Source organism: Protopterus annectens, chromosome 10.part0 (assembly GCF_019279795.1).
Source record: "Protopterus annectens isolate FY-2018-M chromosome 10.part0, PAN1.0, whole genome shotgun sequence".
Classification (NCBI taxonomy): Eukaryota; Metazoa; Chordata; order Ceratodontiformes; family Protopteridae; genus Protopterus; species Protopterus annectens.
In genome coordinates, this window is record NC_056744.1 from 638667651 (window position 1) to 638684805 (window position 17155).

The 17155-nt window shown below is 44.5% G+C and overlaps 1 protein-coding gene across 1 annotated transcript in view; it reads right to left on the reverse strand.

Moving 5' to 3' along the window:
- The window catches only part of NDC1 (NDC1 transmembrane nucleoporin), a 2145343-nt gene that overhangs the window by 1208437 nt on the left and 919751 nt on the right, over window positions 1–17155 (reverse strand). Inside the window, exon 9 of the mRNA XM_044085460.1 lies at window positions 15124–15216. Coding sequence (XP_043941395.1) covers window positions 15124–15216 — 93 coding nt within the window. The remainder of the gene's footprint in view (window positions 1–15123; window positions 15217–17155) is intronic.

The following is a 17155-nucleotide window of genomic DNA, read 5'->3' on the forward strand; positions in this document are numbered from 1 at the left end:
CCTGGTTGATCTTGTGGATATCCCTGACGAGGAATCCGACCGTTCTATAAAAGGGCTAAATAGCTGCCCAACAAAAGGATCCACTGAAGGGGAGTACCGGGTCCGAGCAGTATGGTCTAACGGCACCGTCTCGAGTCTGGAGACTTGTGTGGCAGGTGTGTCCAAACTTGGAACAGACAATGTGGATAAGTGCAGTGCTGTGGATGTAACAGGTGGCGTGATCAGTGTGGATGTCAAAATTTGTAGTGTAGGCAGGGTCGGTATCGAGGATGGTGCCATAGAAACTAGTTTTGACTCTGGAGCTGAAGAAGTAATTTTTGGGATTTTTGGTCTCTGTTCCTGCTTGCTATCACCGGAGGGTGAAGAAGAAACCAAATGTGGTCTCTTTTATGTTCTCTATGCTCTTTCTTGAGAGACGGTGAGCCCTCCAACGCAGAGATCGCCTCTGAGAAGGGCGTCTTAAAGAGGCCCTTCAAAATCAGTTTCTTCCTTCTTTAATTAAGAGTTTGGGAACTAAACCCCAGACAAATAGAACAAGGAGACCGTACAGAAAGATGGGGAACTCCCAAAAGTACAGTTTTGTACCTACCATAAATGTAGATGTTCGAGTGCTCATACAGCTGCAGTCATAACAGATGGGTTATCCTGCCGTCAGGCGGGTCCTCGGTCGGCCGAATTCCAAATTCTAGGTCCGGCGTCGGTTGTCGTCGCTTCTTCCCTGACGTCAGTGCGGCAGGGGTATAAAAGAGGCAGCCGACGCCATATTCTTCAGTTTTTCTTGCCCCAGATGTCAGGTGCCCCCAGAAGGAAGGCAAACATAATGTTATGCTAAGATGCAATGTTGATAAATCACAAACAGTAGTTGCAAGCAAATGCACCATAAAAGAATACCCCAAAAAGGTTATATGAAAAGTGTTTGTCATAAGGCCTGTCCTAAGAGGGGATGGAGGGAGGGAAACCTGGACTGCAGCTGTATGAGCACTCGAACATCTACATTTATGGTAGGTATAAAACTGTACTATGTTCATCGTGCATACAGCTGCAGTCATAAGATGGGTAGAATCCCAAAGCTAAGTAAGGGTGGTAGGCACTAAGTGGTACTAGGAGGGGTTAGGATGCCCTGCAGGACTGCTGTGGCAAAGCCCGCTCTAGATTTTGAGTATAGTGGGAGGTGATAATGCTTGGAGAAAGTGTGCACTGAACTCCAGGTGGCTGCTTCCAAAATGTCCTTGGTAAGGACCCCCCCTGAGGAAGGCTGCAGAGGTAGCTGTGGCTCTGGTGGAGTGGGATCTGATGCATGCAGGCACAGTTTTTCCATGAAATGAGTAACAAAAGCGTATGCAGTGGGCTATCCATTTTGAAATTGTCTGTTTGGAAATAGCCTTTCCCTGAGCACCTGCTGCATAGGACACAAAGAGTTGCTCAGAATTCCTGAATGGCTTTGTTCTGTCCAAATAGTAACAAAGTTGTCTGTGAATGTCCAAGGAATGTAGTAGTCCTTCCCCTTTGTTTTGTGGATTAGGATAAAAGGTAGGTAAGTGAATAGTCTGATTCAAAGCTACACTGGATACTACCTTTGGCATAAAGGTAAGGTTGGTTCGTAAGGAAACTCTGTCCTGATGGAAAATGATGAATGGTTGCACAGCCATGAGGGCCTGTAGCTCCGAAACCCTGCGTGCTGAGGTGATAGCCAGAAGAAAAGCTGTTTTCCATGACAAGTACTGTAACTCTGTTGAAGAAGCTGGCTCGAAGGGAGGAAGGGTCAGCTTTTCCAATACGAAGTTGAGGTCCCAAGCAGGGACTGGTGGTTTCCTTGGGGGTTTTATATTCTTTGCCCCTCTGAGGAACTGCCTTAAGAGAGGGTGAGAGAATAAAGGAGGATCTGTGTTGTATTGTGCAGAAATGGCTGAAGCGTGGATATTGATGGAGGAGAAGGAAAGTCCATTGTTTAACATCTCAGCTAGGTACTGTAAAATTTGAGGTATATTTATTGCCCAAGGATTCTGTCCCTTTTCTTGATTCCAGGCACAAAATCGTTTCCATTTGGCGGAGTAGGCCTTTCTAGTAGAGGGTCTTCTGGCCTCCAAGATGACATCCTGCACCTCCTTGGAGAGGAGAAAAGTACAGTTTTGTGCCTACCATAAATGTAGATGTTCGAGTGCTAATACAGCTGCAGTCATAACAGATGGGTTCTCCTGCCGCCAGGCGGGTCCTCGGTCGGCCGAATTCCAAAGTCTAGGTCCGGCGTCGGTTGTCGTCGCTTCATCCCTGACGTCAGTGCGACAGGGGTATAAAAGAGGCAGCCGATGCCATTTTTTTTTCAGTTTTTCTTGCCCCAGATGTCAGGTGACCCCAGAAGGAAGGCAATACATAAATTTGTGTAATAAAGCAATGCCATATAATAAAAATACAGTAGTTGCAAGCAAATACACCATAAATGAATACCCCAATCAGGTTGTATGAGGAGGTGTTAGCCAATAGGCCTGTCCCAAGAGGGGAAGGAGGGAGGGAAACCTGGACTGCAGCTGTATTTGCACTCGAACATCTACATTTATGGTAGGTACAAAACTGTACTATGTTCATCGTGCATACAGCTGCAGTCATAACAGATGGGTAGAATCCCAAAGCTAAGAAAGGGGTGGTAGGCACTAGGTGGAACTAGGAGGAGCCAGGATGCCCTGCAAGACTGCAGTGGCAAAGCCTGCTCTAGTTTTGGAGTATAATGGTAGGTGGTAGTGCTTGGAGAAGGTATGCACAGAACTCCAAGTAGCTGCTTCTAAAATATCTTTGGTAGGGACTCCTCTAAGGAAAGCTGCAGAGGTAGCTGTGACCCTTGTGGAGTGAGATCTGATGCCTGCAGGTACAGTTTTGCCATGAAAGGAGTAACAAAAGCGTATGCAGTGGGCTATCCATTTTGAGATTGTCTGTTTGGAAATTGGCTTCCCTTGAGCTCCTATAGCATAGGACACAAAGAGCTGTTCTGATTTTCTGAAAGGCTTTGTTCTGTCCAAATAATAACGCAGTTGTCTGTGGATGTCCAAGGAATGTAATAATCTCTCCCCTTTGTTTCGAGGATTAGGATAAAAGGTAGGTAAGTGTATAGCCTGATTCAAAGCTACCCTGGATACCACTTTTGGCATAAAGGACGGGTTGGTTGGTAAGGAAACTCTGTCCTGATGGAAGATGATAAAAGGCTGCACAGCCATGCGGGCTTGTAGTTACGATACCCTACGAGCTGAGGTAATAGCCAGAAGGAAAGCTGTTTTCCAGGACAAATATTGCAAATCTGTTGAGGCAACTGGCTCAAAAGGAGGCAAGGTCAGCTTTTCTAGAATGAAATTGAGGTCCCAAGCAGGTATTGGTTGTTTCCTGGGGGGTTTTATATTCTTAGCCCCTCTGAGGAACTGTCTTAAGAGGGGGGGAGAGAATAAAGGTGGATCAGTGTTGTATTCTGCAGAAATGGCTGAGGCATGGATTTTGATGGAGGAGAATGAAAGTCCACTGCTTAGCAGCTCAGCTAGATACTGTAATATTTGAGGTAAATTCAGGTTTCCAGGATTCTGGCCCTTTTTCTCATTCCAGGCACAAAACCGTTTCCATTTTGCGGAGTAAGCTTTTCTAGTAGATGGCCTTCTGGCCTCCAAAATGACACCCTGCACCTCCTTGGAGAGTAGGGGTCTGTTGTGATGTTAAGGAATCTTCCATGCGGCCAGATTGAGTGTTTTCAGCTGACTGTGAAGAGTTCTGAAGCTGTGCAGAGTCAGAAGAAGAGGAATTAGAGGTAGGGTCCATGGTGGGGAATGCGTCAGGCTCCTCAGGAGTGGATACCAGTGTTGTCTTGGCCTGTCTGGAGCAATGAGAATCATCTTTGGTCTGTCTGCTCTGGTTTTTAATAGAATTTTGGGCAGCAGAGGAAGAGGTGGGAAGGCATAAACTGTCATTGTTGTCCAACTGAAAGGGAGCGTCCACTCTCCAGGCCTTTGGATGAAAAGTCCTTGAGCAGAATTTTGTCAATTGGTGATTTTTGTGGGAGGCAAAGAGATCTATGTCTGGCCTTCCCCATGCTTGAATTATCTCTGTAAAAACTTGAGGATGCAACTGCCATTCGTGTGGATCTGTCATATTTCTGCTTAGGTTGTCTGCCAGTGTGTTTTCCTTGCCTGGCAAGTACTGTGCTTGAAGTTCGATTTGTAAGTCCAGAGCCATGTTCCAAAGACATGGCCAGCCTGCACAGGGGGTATGAATGGGTTCCTCCCTGTTTATGTACCACATTACTGTGGTGTTGTCTGTCCTTATCAATAGTTGACCTGGATGCAGAAGGTCTTTGAAAGCTATAATAGCATTTATTACTGCTAGCATTTCCTTTTGATCGATGTGAAGGTGCTTTTCTTTTTGGGACCATTTGCCCTGAATGCACCGATCTGTCATGTGCGCCCCCCAGGCGTAGTCCGAGGCGTCTGTTGTGATGACTTGATTTGCTTGAGACTTGCAGAATGGGAGACCTGAGTTTGTATGGCATGCTTGAGCCCACCACAGAAATTCCTTTTGAAGACATGGAATTAGTGGTATTATTGTTTCCAAACTGTGGTTGTGCTGAGAACATAGGTTTTTCAGGTACCATTGAAGCTTCCTCATATGCAGCTTTGCACATGGGATTAGTAGGATGCAAGATGCCATGAATCCCAGAGCCTGCAGGATTTTCCTTGCAGTCAGCCTGGTGAAATTTGCTAGTGTTCTGAAGTATTGAGTTAGTTGCCCCTGCTTCTCTGGCGTGAGGTAGGCCATCTGGGTGTTTGTGTCCAAGTTGGCACCCAGGAATATTATTTTCTGAGAGGGAATTAGCCTTGATTTCTTTTTGTTGACTGTGCATCCCAGAGAATTCAACAACATTATTACATAAGCCAGATGTTTCAGAAGTCTGTGCTTGCTGTCCGCTTGGATCAGGCAGTTGTCCAAATAGGGGTATATTTGTATCCCTTGAAGTCTGCAGTAGGCAATTACTGATGCCAGGCATTTTGTGAATACTCTGGGCGCAGTAGATAAGCCAAAGGGCAATGCAGAGAATTGATAATGGGTTGAACCTGCAAGAAATCTGAGGTATCTTCTGCAACTTTGTCTGACTGGGACATGCAGGTATGCCTCCTTGAGGTCCAATGTTACCAGCCAGGACTCCTTGCCCAACATGGGAAGAAGCTGCTGTAAAGTGAGCATCTTGAATTTTGGCACCTGTAGATATGTGTTTAGGATGGATAGGTCTAAGATAGGTCTACAATCTTTGTCTTTCCTTGGTACCAGGAATAGTCTGGAATAAAACCCTTGACCTTGTTCTTTTGCAGGTACCTCTTGAATTGCTTTCATGTCCATAAGAGCTGAAACTTGTTTTTGTGCCTCTGCCCTTTGATTTTGTGGCAGGTTTGGCATGCCTCTCATTTTTGGAAGGGTGTGAAAGTGGAACCTGTAGCCTCTGTCTATAATGTCCAGAATCCATTTGTCTTTTGTAACAATATGCCAATTTTTTGAGAATAATGTCAGTTTTCCGCCCAAAGGTGCTGCCATTAAAGCTTTGATTGGCAGGTGTAGGGGGAAGTCATTGCGTCTGTTTTCTAAAAGACTGTGATCTATCTTCTGCACCTCTTGGGGTTGGTGCTTGCCACTGTCTGGCTCTGAAAGATCCTTGAGGTTGCCCTCTACCCCTTGGGTGCCTGTATCTGCCCCTTTGAGGTCTGTCCGTGGCTGGAAAGGACCAATTTTTTGAAGGCCAGTTTCAACTGAAACGTGGAGGCTGTACCCTGCAGGAAATCTTTCACTGTTTGCATTGATTTCGCTTTTCCTCCATTTTCTTTAGCACCTCCTCAGCTTTAACACCAAACAATACATCTTTTTGAAGAGGTGCATCTAATAATTTAGCTTTGACATGATCTGGTAAGGTTTGCTCTTTGAGCCAAGCATGCCTACGTATAACAGACCCCGTAACAGCAGCTCTACATGAGGCCTCTAAAGCATCAAAACCACACTGCAAGGTATGTTTACCCACTTGCTCTGCACCATGCAACAAATCCTGCAACTCTTTTAAATCTGGTTGTTCTGGTTGTGTCATCTTGCTTTTCAGCTGAGATATCAAAAACTGTTGATACTTTAACATATGGAACTGACAGTTTAATGCCCTCATGGTTAAAATGGCCGAGGTGTACACCTTTTTCCCCCACCTTTCTAAAGCTCTGGAATCTCTCTGAAGGTAATGGGTTTTTAGCAGTAGAGGCCTTAATTCCCTTGGGACCCTGTGAAATTGTTTCTGGGTCAGCAGTATGGCTTTTATATAGAAACTGGTGGGAGTCAGGAACCCGGTAATACCTGTCTGGTTTAACAGGAGCTGGAGGCAAAGAATCAGGATTAACGCTGGCTTCTGTGTACACATCATCCAATATATCTAAAACAGGAGGGATAGCCAGAGGCCTATGCTGGGGGAGCAGAAGAAATTCCCTGAGCCTTTTCTTGGAGTCCGAGTAATCTTGGCCTTCCCAATGAAAGTGTTCCCTCAAAGTATGCAGAGTTTCCCCAAAAGAGAAGTCCTCAGGGGGGGGGAGACTGAGGGAATAGACTCCTCTGCATCAGAGTCTTCGAATGGAGAATAGGCATAATCCTGATCCTCAGATAGTTATGAGGTAATAGAAGCTTGATCTGAGGAAGGGTAGTCTTCCTCTAATCTGGGCCTTTTGTCAGAGGGGGGTTGAGAACCCCTGATAAGAGTAATCAAATCCTCAGCCATTTTAAGCATCTGTTTTTTAGGCATGGTGCCTTGAGAAGGGGTCTGAGGAACCTGTTTTTTGGTTTTCATGGCTGCTTTAGATTTAGTGAAGGCTTTAATAGAGATGGAGGAAGGCCTGAAGACCCCTTGAGAAATGGCAGGCCTGTCTAAATTCTGAGTTTCCCCGCCAGGAGTGGCGTCGGGATCTGTAGTAGGAATGGGGGCCGAGGAGCCTGCGACCTCGGGTACTGAAGACACCGGTAATGCATTGTCATCGGTAGTCAGGGGCTGCGTAGGCGCCTCGCTGAGTACCTGAGAACCGGTAGTTGGCCTTAGCGTGGTTTCAGTAGGTGGTGCGGACCTCGTATGTCGGTCCTTATCTTTGCGTTTTTTGCTCAAAACTGGAGTCTGAGTATCCGACGACATAATATAATTAAATTTTTTGCCGAAAAAGTGAAGGGCGAACTCCGCCCGACGCTTAACAGTGCGTTTATTAAATCTAGCACAGAAACGGCAGGCCGAGACGTCGTGGTCTGGGCCTAAGCAAGGTATACAGGAGTGGAAATCCTTATGCGGTATTTGCTTCCCACAAGAAATGCAATTATTAACTTTGTCTGACATCGGTCTGAGGCAAGAAAAGTTTCCCCAACGGGGTACTTAGCTTTCAAGAAGACTTCGGCTGAAATACTTTCGTAAATCTCAGGAGCTGGCCGACCGGCACTTGCGAACTGCTTCTGCTTCGGGCACCGCGCGGCAAGAAAGACTGAAGAATATGGTGTCGGCTGCCTCTTTTATACCCCTGCCGCACTGACGTCAGGGAAGAAGCGACGACAACCGACGCCGGACCTAGACTTTGGAATTCGGCCGACCGAGGACCCGCCTGACGGTAGGATAACCCATCTGTTATGACTGCAGCTGTATGCACGATGAAAGTACAGTTTTGTACCTACCATAAATGTAGATGTCCGATAGGAATGCATCTGCAGTCCTTACAAATGGGTTGTCCTATCGTCAGGCAGCCCTTCGGTCGGCCGGATTCCAAAGTCTGGGTCTGGCTTCGGCTGGTGTCGCGCTTCACCCAACGTCATAGCTGCAGTTCTTCGGGTATAAAGGCATCAGCCGACGCCATTTTCCTCAGTGTTTCTTGCCCCAGATGCCAGGTGCCCTCTTGGATGGCTAAATTTGGATAAATGCCAATGTTTCCAAATAGTAGAGAGCAAACACATAAAATAGGCATGTATGTAACATATATACAAACAAATACACCATAATAGATCCCCCCAAGCTAGCTGAAGGATGGCAAATACCCTAGGAGTACCACAGAGGGGAAGGTGGGTGGGTAATCCTGACTGCAGATGCATTCCTATCGGACATCTACATTTATGGTAGGTACAAAACTGTACTATGTCCTTCAAGGATGCATCTGCAGTCCTTACAAATGGGTAGAATACCATAGCTAAACTAGGGAAGGAGGAAAAAAAGAGATTATGGTGTAGTTAGGATCCCTTGCAAAACAGCAGTGGCAAAACCTGCTCGGGATCTAGAGTATAAAGGTAAATTGTAATGCTTGGCAAATGTATGCACGGAGGTCCAAGTAGCAGCCTCTATAATGTCCTTGGTAGCCACTCCTCGTAAGAAAGCTGTGGTAGTGGCTGTAGCCCTTGTGGAGTGAGGCCTGATGTTCTCTGGAGTTTTCTTTCCATGGTAGGAGTAACAAAATCTAATGCAATTTCCTATCCATTTGGAGATTGTCTGTTTTGAAATTGGTTTTCCTTCCTTTCCTGTTGCATATGCTACCAGAAGCTGGTCAGTTTTCTATTGGACTTGGTCCTGTCCAGGTAGTAGCGTAATTGTCTATGTACATCCAAGGTATGCAACAGTCTTTCTCCCTGTTCTGTGGGTTGGGGAAGAATGTAGGTAGGTGGATAGCCTGATTTAAAGACACTCTGGATACCACCTTAGGCATAAATGTAGGATTTGTTCTCATGGACACTCTATCTTGATGGAAGATCAGGAAGGGTTGCACTGCCATTAATGCCTGTAGTTCAGAGACCCTTCTTGCTGAGGTGATTGCCAGCAGGAAAGCAGTCTTCCAGGATAAGTATTGTAATTCTGCTGTTGCTGCTGGTTCGAAAGGGGAAGTGTCAATTTTTCTAGCACAAAGTTCAAGTCCCATGCTGGCAGTGGTGGTTTCCTGGGAGGTTTTACATTTTAATTCCTCTCAGAAACTGCCTGAGCAGAGGATGTGAGAAGACAGGAGGATCCAAGCTGTATTCTGCTGAAATAGCTGATGCATGTATCTTGATGGAAGAATAGGACAGGCCTGTATGGAAGAGCTCTGCCAAGTACTCCAGGATGTTGGCTATGTTTACCAGTGCCACATCTTCTCCCTTTGCAGTACTCCAAATGAGATATCTTTTCCATTTTGCTGCATAATTCTTTCTTGTGGAAGGTCTACGAGCCTCAAGGATTATGTCTTTAACCCTTTGGGATAAATTTGGGTTAATTGATCTTATGTAATGTTCCAGGCAGTTAGCTGCAGAGTTTTCAGGTTTGGATGCAGGATGTTGTAGTTGTTCTGTGTTAACAGCAATGGGATCAGGGGTAGTGCCCATATTTGTTCCCGAGACATGCTCCTCAGTAATGGGTACCAATGTTGTCTTGGCCAGTCTGGAGCTATCAGAATGATCCTTGGACATTCCTCTTTGATCTTCAAGAGCACCTTGTGCATCAAAGGAAGTGGAGGGAATGCATATGCTATCAGGTTTTTCCAACTGAAAGATAGGGAGTCCACCTTCCAAGCAAGTGGGTGGTACGTCCTTGTGCAGAATTTCTTTAGTTGGTGATTGAGTGGGGATGCAAATAAGTCTATTTGTGGCAATCCCCATTCTCTTGTGATGGCTTTGAAGATGTCCGGATGCAGCATCCATTCGTGGGCATCCGTGGTAGTTCTGCTTAATATGTCTGCTAGAATGTTTTCTTTTCCTGGTACAAAAATTGCTTGTAACTGAATGTTGTAGCTCAGAGCCACATCCCATAGGTCCAGTGCCAGCCGGCATAGAGGGTATGAATGTGTGCCTCCCTGTTTGTTGATGTACCACATAACTGTGGTGTTGTCTGTCCTTATCAACTGACCTTCTTGGAGAAATGGTCTGAATGACTGGATTGCCAATTTTACTGCCAGCATTTCCTTTAGATTTATGTGCAGGCGCAGCTGGTCTTGAGTCCATAAGCCTTGTATGCACTTGTCCAGCATGTGTGCCCCCCAACCGAGGTCTGAGGCGTCTGTCGTGATGGTTTGGCTTGGTTGACTGTTGCAGAAGGGCAATCCCGTGTTTGATTGACAGGCCTGAGCCCACCATAGAAACTCTTGCTTCAGGCATGGGATTATTGGAATTTTGGTTTCTAGGCTGTGCTTGTGTTGAGACCACAAATTCTTTAGGTACCACTGTAGCTTTCTCATATGCAGTCTGGCATGAGGGACCAGAATTATGCAGGATGCCATGAAGCCTAGGGCTTGCAGTACTTTTCTTGCAGTTAGAAATGCCATTTGTTTTGATGTGTCCAGCTCTGCACCCAGAAAGGTTATTGTTTGGGATGGAATCAGCCTTGACTTTTTTATATTGACTGTATATCCCAGGGCTTGCAGCAGGTAAATGACTCTTTGTAAGTCTTCTGTTAACTTGCTTTTGTTATCCGCTTGTATCAGGCAGTCGTCCAGGTAGGGGTAAATTTGGATTCCCTGAAGTCTGCAATGAGCAATTACTGATGCCAGGCATTTTGTGAACACTCTGGGCGCAGTAGATAAGCCAAAGGGCAATGCTGAGAATTGATAATGCTCTGATCCTGCAAGAAATCTGAGGTATCTTCTGCAATTTGGTCGTATGGGGACGTGCAGGTATGCCTCCTTGAGATCTAGAGTTACCAGCCAAGACTCCTTGCCCAGCATGGGAAGAAGCTGCTGTAGGGTCAGCATTTTGAATTTTGGAACAATGAGGAATGTGTTTAAAGCGGACAGGTCGAGAATAGGCCTCCATTTGCTCTCTTTTCTTGGTACCAGGAAGAGTCTGGAGTAAAATCCTTTCCTTGTTCCATAGATGGTACCTTCTCCACAGCTCTCATTCTTAATAATTGAGATATTTGCTTTAGAGCTTCTGCCCTTTGAGTAGGTGGTAGGTTTGGCATTCCTCTCTTTCCTGGTAGAGTATGGAAATGGAACCTGTAACCTTGGTCTATAGTTTGCAAAATCCATTTTTCTCTTGTGATGCAATGCCAGTTCTTTGAAAATAAGGTTAGCTTCCCGCCTAAGGGTGCTTCCAGTTGTTCCCTGGTAGGCGGTGCCACAGCCAAGTCACTGTGATTGTGTTGTTGTAGTGGTGGTGGCTGCGTCTGTGCCTCGCTGGTTGTTTCCCTGCCACTGGCGTCCCCTGTAGGCACCCCTGGATTGGTTTCTGCCTCTTGAACGCCTATTCCTGCCTCTCTGTGTCTTAGAGGAGTCCGGAAAGGACCAATTCTTGGAGGGCCAGTTCCTGCTAAACCTTGGAGGTTGAACCTGTAAGAAATCTTTCACTGTTTGTACAGATTTCGCCTTCTCTTCCATCTTTTTCAGTACCTGCTGTGCAGGAGAACCAAATAAATTGACTTTGTCCATGGGTGCATCTAAAAGCTTTGATTTGACATGGTCTGGTAATGCCTGCTCTTTCAACCATGCATGTCTCCTGATAACTGTGCCAATCATGGCTGATCTAAAGGAAGCCTCCAGTGCATCATAGCCACATTTTAAAGAATGGTTACTAACCTGCTGTATGTTATGTACCATTTCCTGAACATACTTCTTATCTAAAGATTCTTCAGAGGACAGTTTTTTGGTTAACTGGTCTAGCATAAACTCTTGATATTGAATCATATGAAATTGACAGTTCAAAGCCCTAGCTGACAGAGTAGCAGAAGTGTAAACTTTTTTACCCCATCTCTCTAAGGACCTGGATTCCCTTTCAGAGGGGAGGGGGTTTTTAGCAGATGTAGTTGCTACAGCCTTAGGCCCCTGGGAGATAGTCTCTGGATCTGCAAAAGGAGCCTTGTATAAATGGTGATGTGTGTCCGGGACCCTGTAGAACCTATCGGGCTTAGCAGGGACCGGAGGTAATGAATCAGGGGCAGTGCAAGCATCATTAAATGCATCATCTACCACAGAAAGAACTGGAGGTATAGCTAAAGGCCTATGCTGTGGCAAATGTAAAAAGGTTCTAAGCCTTTTTCTGGAGTCTGAGAAATCTTGGCCCTGCCACTGAAATTGTTCCCTCATAGCATGCAAGGTTTCCCCAAAGGAAAATTCCTCAGGTGGAGAGGCTGAAGGAATGGACTCTTCAGCATCAGAGTCTTCGTAAGGGGAATAAGGAGCCTCAGGAGGGTCTGTATGTTCTGAGTCATCAGAGGAATCATCTGTGGATACTGGCTCTGGGGGCTCTGCTCTAGGCCTCTTCTCTGGAGGTGGATGAGTGGTCCTGTCTGGCTGAGGCTGGGATCCACGAATTAAAGAAATGAGATCCTCTGCCAAAGAAAGCATATGGGAACTGGAGCAGGGCCTGTTGAGAGGGGGGCATAACAGGCACAGTTTTTGAAGCTTTAGCTGCTTTAGCCCTGGCAAAGGCCTTAATAGACATGGCTGCAGAAGGCCTAGCAGCTCCACGTGTAGGGGTTGAAATATCCAAGGGAATAGTGTCTGATAATTCCTGAGAAACCGCAACTGCAGGTTGGATTTCAGAAGCCGATTCCACCAGGTTAGAAGAGGCCTCGGTAGAAGGCATGTTTTCGGCTGGGGGAAGAACCGCTTGCTCGGTTTCAGCCGAAACCGAGACACTCGTGGTTGGCTTAACCGCGGTTTCGGCCGAAACCGCGGACCGCGAGTGTCGGTCCTTTTCCTGCTTTGTTATTGTGAAGTCGGAGGATCCGGCGGCATAATATAAGCAAAATCGAGCCGAAAAACTGCTCTGCAAATTCCGACCGACGTCTAAGCGTCCGTCGGTTAAAAGAAGCACAGGCTAGACAAGCTGCTACGTCGTGATCTGGGCCTAAACAAGGTAAGCAGTAAGAGTGGAAATCTTTATGAGGTATTTGTTTCCCACAAGTTAAACAGTTATTCACTTTTTCTGACATCGGCTGAGGCAAGAAAGAGTCCCCAACGGGGTACTTAGCTTTTTAGAAGTCCTCGAAGTAGTATTCGGTAGTAGTAATCTCTGGTTCTGACCGACCGGCACTTGCGAACAGCTTCTGCTTGAGCCACGGCAAGAAAGACTGAGGAAAATGGCGTCGGCTGATGCCTTTATACCCGAAGAACTGCAGCTATGACGTCGGGTGAAGCGCGACACCAGCCGAAGCCAGACCCAGACTTTGGAATCTGGCCAACCGAAGGGCTGCCTGACGACAGGACAACCCATTTGTAAGGACTGCAGATGCATCCTTGAAGGACATCATCAATATACACATGAAACATGGGTATCACTGTTAGGCATTTGTTGACTACACTTGTCGCACTGTTTAAAGCCCGATGCCTTTTTTTCTCAGACATCCAATCACAACACAAATATTCAACAGTACAGAAAAAGGTAGAGAGGAAAAAAAAATTTTTTTTTTTTTTTAAAGAGGAGAAGTGGAGAAGGAAAGAAATAACAGCAATGATACTGAAGGATTACCACAGAGGGTAAAGGACCGTACCAACAATGGTACTTGAGATTACCATAAGGTGTTTGAGGGAAAGTTATTGAAAGGGATATTTAAGTGGGGAAAAATTAGTGATAGATTAAGTAAAGAGGTTTAGAATAAAAAATAAAGTGAACAAATACAAGAACACACTTTTATAAGCAAAGAAAACTGAGTACTTAGCTGAGAGCTGGCTTGACACGGCTTTATGGCTACATGGCAAATGAGACCTGAGGTAATAGGGAGAAGGGCATTGTGGGTAAAAGCTTAGCTCAAGAGTTTTTTGGCTGGCCCAAGCTTGATACAAGGCTGACTCGGTTCCGAGGACGCAACAGACACCCATCAGCAGGGAATGAATGAGTGAAGATTAACATCATCAGATAAAAGGTTTGAAAAGACTCTGATGCCCTCTAACTAATAAATAACCATATTTTGAGCTTCCTGCAGTGTTTCCCAACACAAACTGCCCAAATAAACGCTTTCTGCCATAAGATGTCTGACCCTGAAATCTGTTAATGTAAAACCACAGCAAAAGCAGCTCTAAGTACAGACTAAACAAACAAGTAGCAGTGCTTCCCAACTAAGAGATATAACGTAAACACCTTCAGACACGTTTGATCCTGAAATTTCTTCATGTAAAAGCACAGCAAAAACAGCTCTAAGTGCAGATCAAACTACTACCAAACAAGTAGGTCCCTGGTTAATTTTCCCTTCTGCAAAGAGATTTGGAAGAACAAACCCTATAGCCCAACAGGGAAATAGGTATTTCGCCACACTATTAAAGGCTTTAAAAATGCTCAAAAACAAAAAATGGTCACTTATAAAGCAAATACAAGTGCAGTTAATCAAGAAAATATCTTCCTGGACGGCTCTGGATCAGTTATAACACTGGAACGGGTGTTGCTGAGGTCTCTGTAAGAGAGCCAATAAAGCTATGTGACTGAGGATCGTTTTAGTTTTTCTTTTACTATTTAAGTCTCTCTTCCATCAACATCCATTTACTTTGATTTTTCTGCAATCACTTAAGTACTAAAGATCCAACTTATTTTTCAGCACCTTAACTTCACTTAAACTTTCAGCCAGACTCTCAACCTTAAAAAAAGCATTTTCTGTAACAAAACTGTCTTTAAAAACCTTATCTTGTTTTAGAAGCTTTGCTCTTAAATCCTAAGAATACAAATAGTCAAAATTACAACTCTTTTCAACAACTTGTCAACCATAAATACACTTATTAATTTCAGTGAGAGAAGCACTATATTTTGCAAAAACTATTTCAAAAGAATTCAATTTTCTACTAGTGTCAATATAAAGGAAACCAGGGCCAAAGCGAATCATGCTAATAAAAAAAAAAAACTCATTAAAGTGACAAGAAAAGAATAAAGATAGCACTATCACTGCCTTTATGAGTTCATGAGGTTGCACCAGTTATACTTTTATTAGGAAGCAGCTACCTGACGAAGGTAAATCAACAGTCCAACACATTTTTTTCCTTGTGAGGGCAAATTTTAGACTGCTGGAAATCTGACTATGCCACAACTACAACTGAAGAGTACAAACAGACGTTATGAGTACTGCAACAGGGATTCTTGCTGAAAAAAACAAAAGTTCTTCTTACATCTGTAAGTTATGTCCAGTTTGACAAAAGATGTTAAAACATTTCACCAAATCCAAAAAATTACCTTAACAATAAGGGGAGGATTACTGTTCAACACTTTTGGAAGGCAACGATCCACATCTTCTGCAAAAGACGATTGCACAGGAAAATAATAGTCCTAAAATTTGAGAGGAATAAACATTCAAATTTAGTACTAATGAACTAAATTTTTTTTTCACTTTTGCAAAAATCTATATCTAGACAAATTACGACAAACACTTTCAGGTCAGAATTCTTTTCAACAAATACATTTTTTTAATCATCTGCAGTACTGGAACATGGATTCTCAATAAATCCTTGTTTCAGGAAAGGCCAGCAAAACAGGGCTAAGTAATTCAAGAAAACTCTACTGCACCAAAAAAGGAGACTAAAGCTGAGCTTCATGCAGCTATTCCCCACTGCCGGAACCAATGGCATGCTGATGTCCACAGCAACAGCAAGGATACTTCAGTGCAGCTCAAGATGCCTGCAATAACTGCTATACATACATTCCTCAACAGGTGGCGGCATCTCCTTGACTGATGTAACATGGTGCACGAGCTAGACAAATTTATCACAACAAGAGCAAAACTGCTGTTCCCCTCTCAAAATAAGCCAAACATACTACAGTATCACTTGTCATAAGTTTGTCAAATCAAAGCAATTTCATTTATGTCCAAGGTGACAGAGTTACGGTTTCAAAATCTGCACCACTGACTTGACTAGTAGCAATGGGAAAGCAAGCCTTAGTAACATCCAGCAAAACCGGAATGCTGCCTCAAGTTACAGTCAACACTTCACACATCATATAATCTTTACACCAAAAAAATGCACAGCAGAGGTATAACCACTGGTTCCTCTGGACTTCACCCACCCTGCTCTCACCAAATGCATTCGGCTATCTTACCAACAGTAACAGATTCTTAGCTATGATAATGCTGGAAGTATGCGTAAGCACATTTTTAAAATGTTTTCCATGAAGGGATGATTCATAGGTTGGTACTAGGCTATCAGCCCTAGGGCCTATACAAGCCTAGCCATAACAATTCCCTGGCTATTTCTTCCCCAATATTTACTTCCCTGGACCCCTGCCTAGCAGGGCGAGTGACGTGATCCCTGGGGTAAATTTCCTTTCTCCCATCCAGCTGTCATGGTTCCTTTTGAAGAGGGCCAAGGAGATATTCTGCTTGACATTTATGGGCAGTTTAATCCAGAGTATGGGGAGCCTCTGGGTCAGGGACCTACCCTTCCAGCATGTTTTGTTCATTGTGATGACAAGGTTTAGGTCACTGGAGCGTGCGACTCTGATGGATTGGGATTTCTTTAAGTTTAGCATGTCCAATAGCTCTGGGTTTGACATGGCCTTGTATGTTAACCAGAGATCGCCTCTGAGCAGACTATATGCGACAGAGTATAGCTGGAGTTTTTGTCTGTCAGCATACGGCGTTTGCTTTAGGCCTGTGATTCTTTTAGTGAGGTGTTTCTGCAGCCTTTCCAGGCGTTGCAGATGTCTCGTGAGGTACATACCAAAAGTACAGTTGTGTACACTTATCATAAATGTAGATGTTCAAGTGTATTCACTGTTGCATTCATCACATTTGGGCTATCTGCTTGCAGTAGCCCTCAGTCGGACAGATTATCAAAGTCTTGGATCCTGCGTCGGTTGCTGTCTCATCTTCCATGACGTCAGGGGTATAAAGCATGCAGCCAAGACCATTACATAAGTTTTTCTTGACCCAGATGTCAGTTGCTCCCAATGGGAAGCAATTAAATATATATGTATGTATATATATATATATATATATATATATATATATATATATATATATATATATACACACACACACACACACACACACACAAGGTTATACCTCCAACAAAAAAAGCAAATACACCAAAAAGCTTTTAAACATAGTAAAGGAGCGTAGAGGTATAGCCAAAAGAAGTCAGGGGGCAGGAGGGAGGGTAACCAGGACTGCAAAAGTGAATACACTCGCACATCTACATTTATGGTAAGTGTACACAACTGTACTATGTTCTTCGTGTTTCACTGCTGCAGTCATCACATGTGGGTAAAA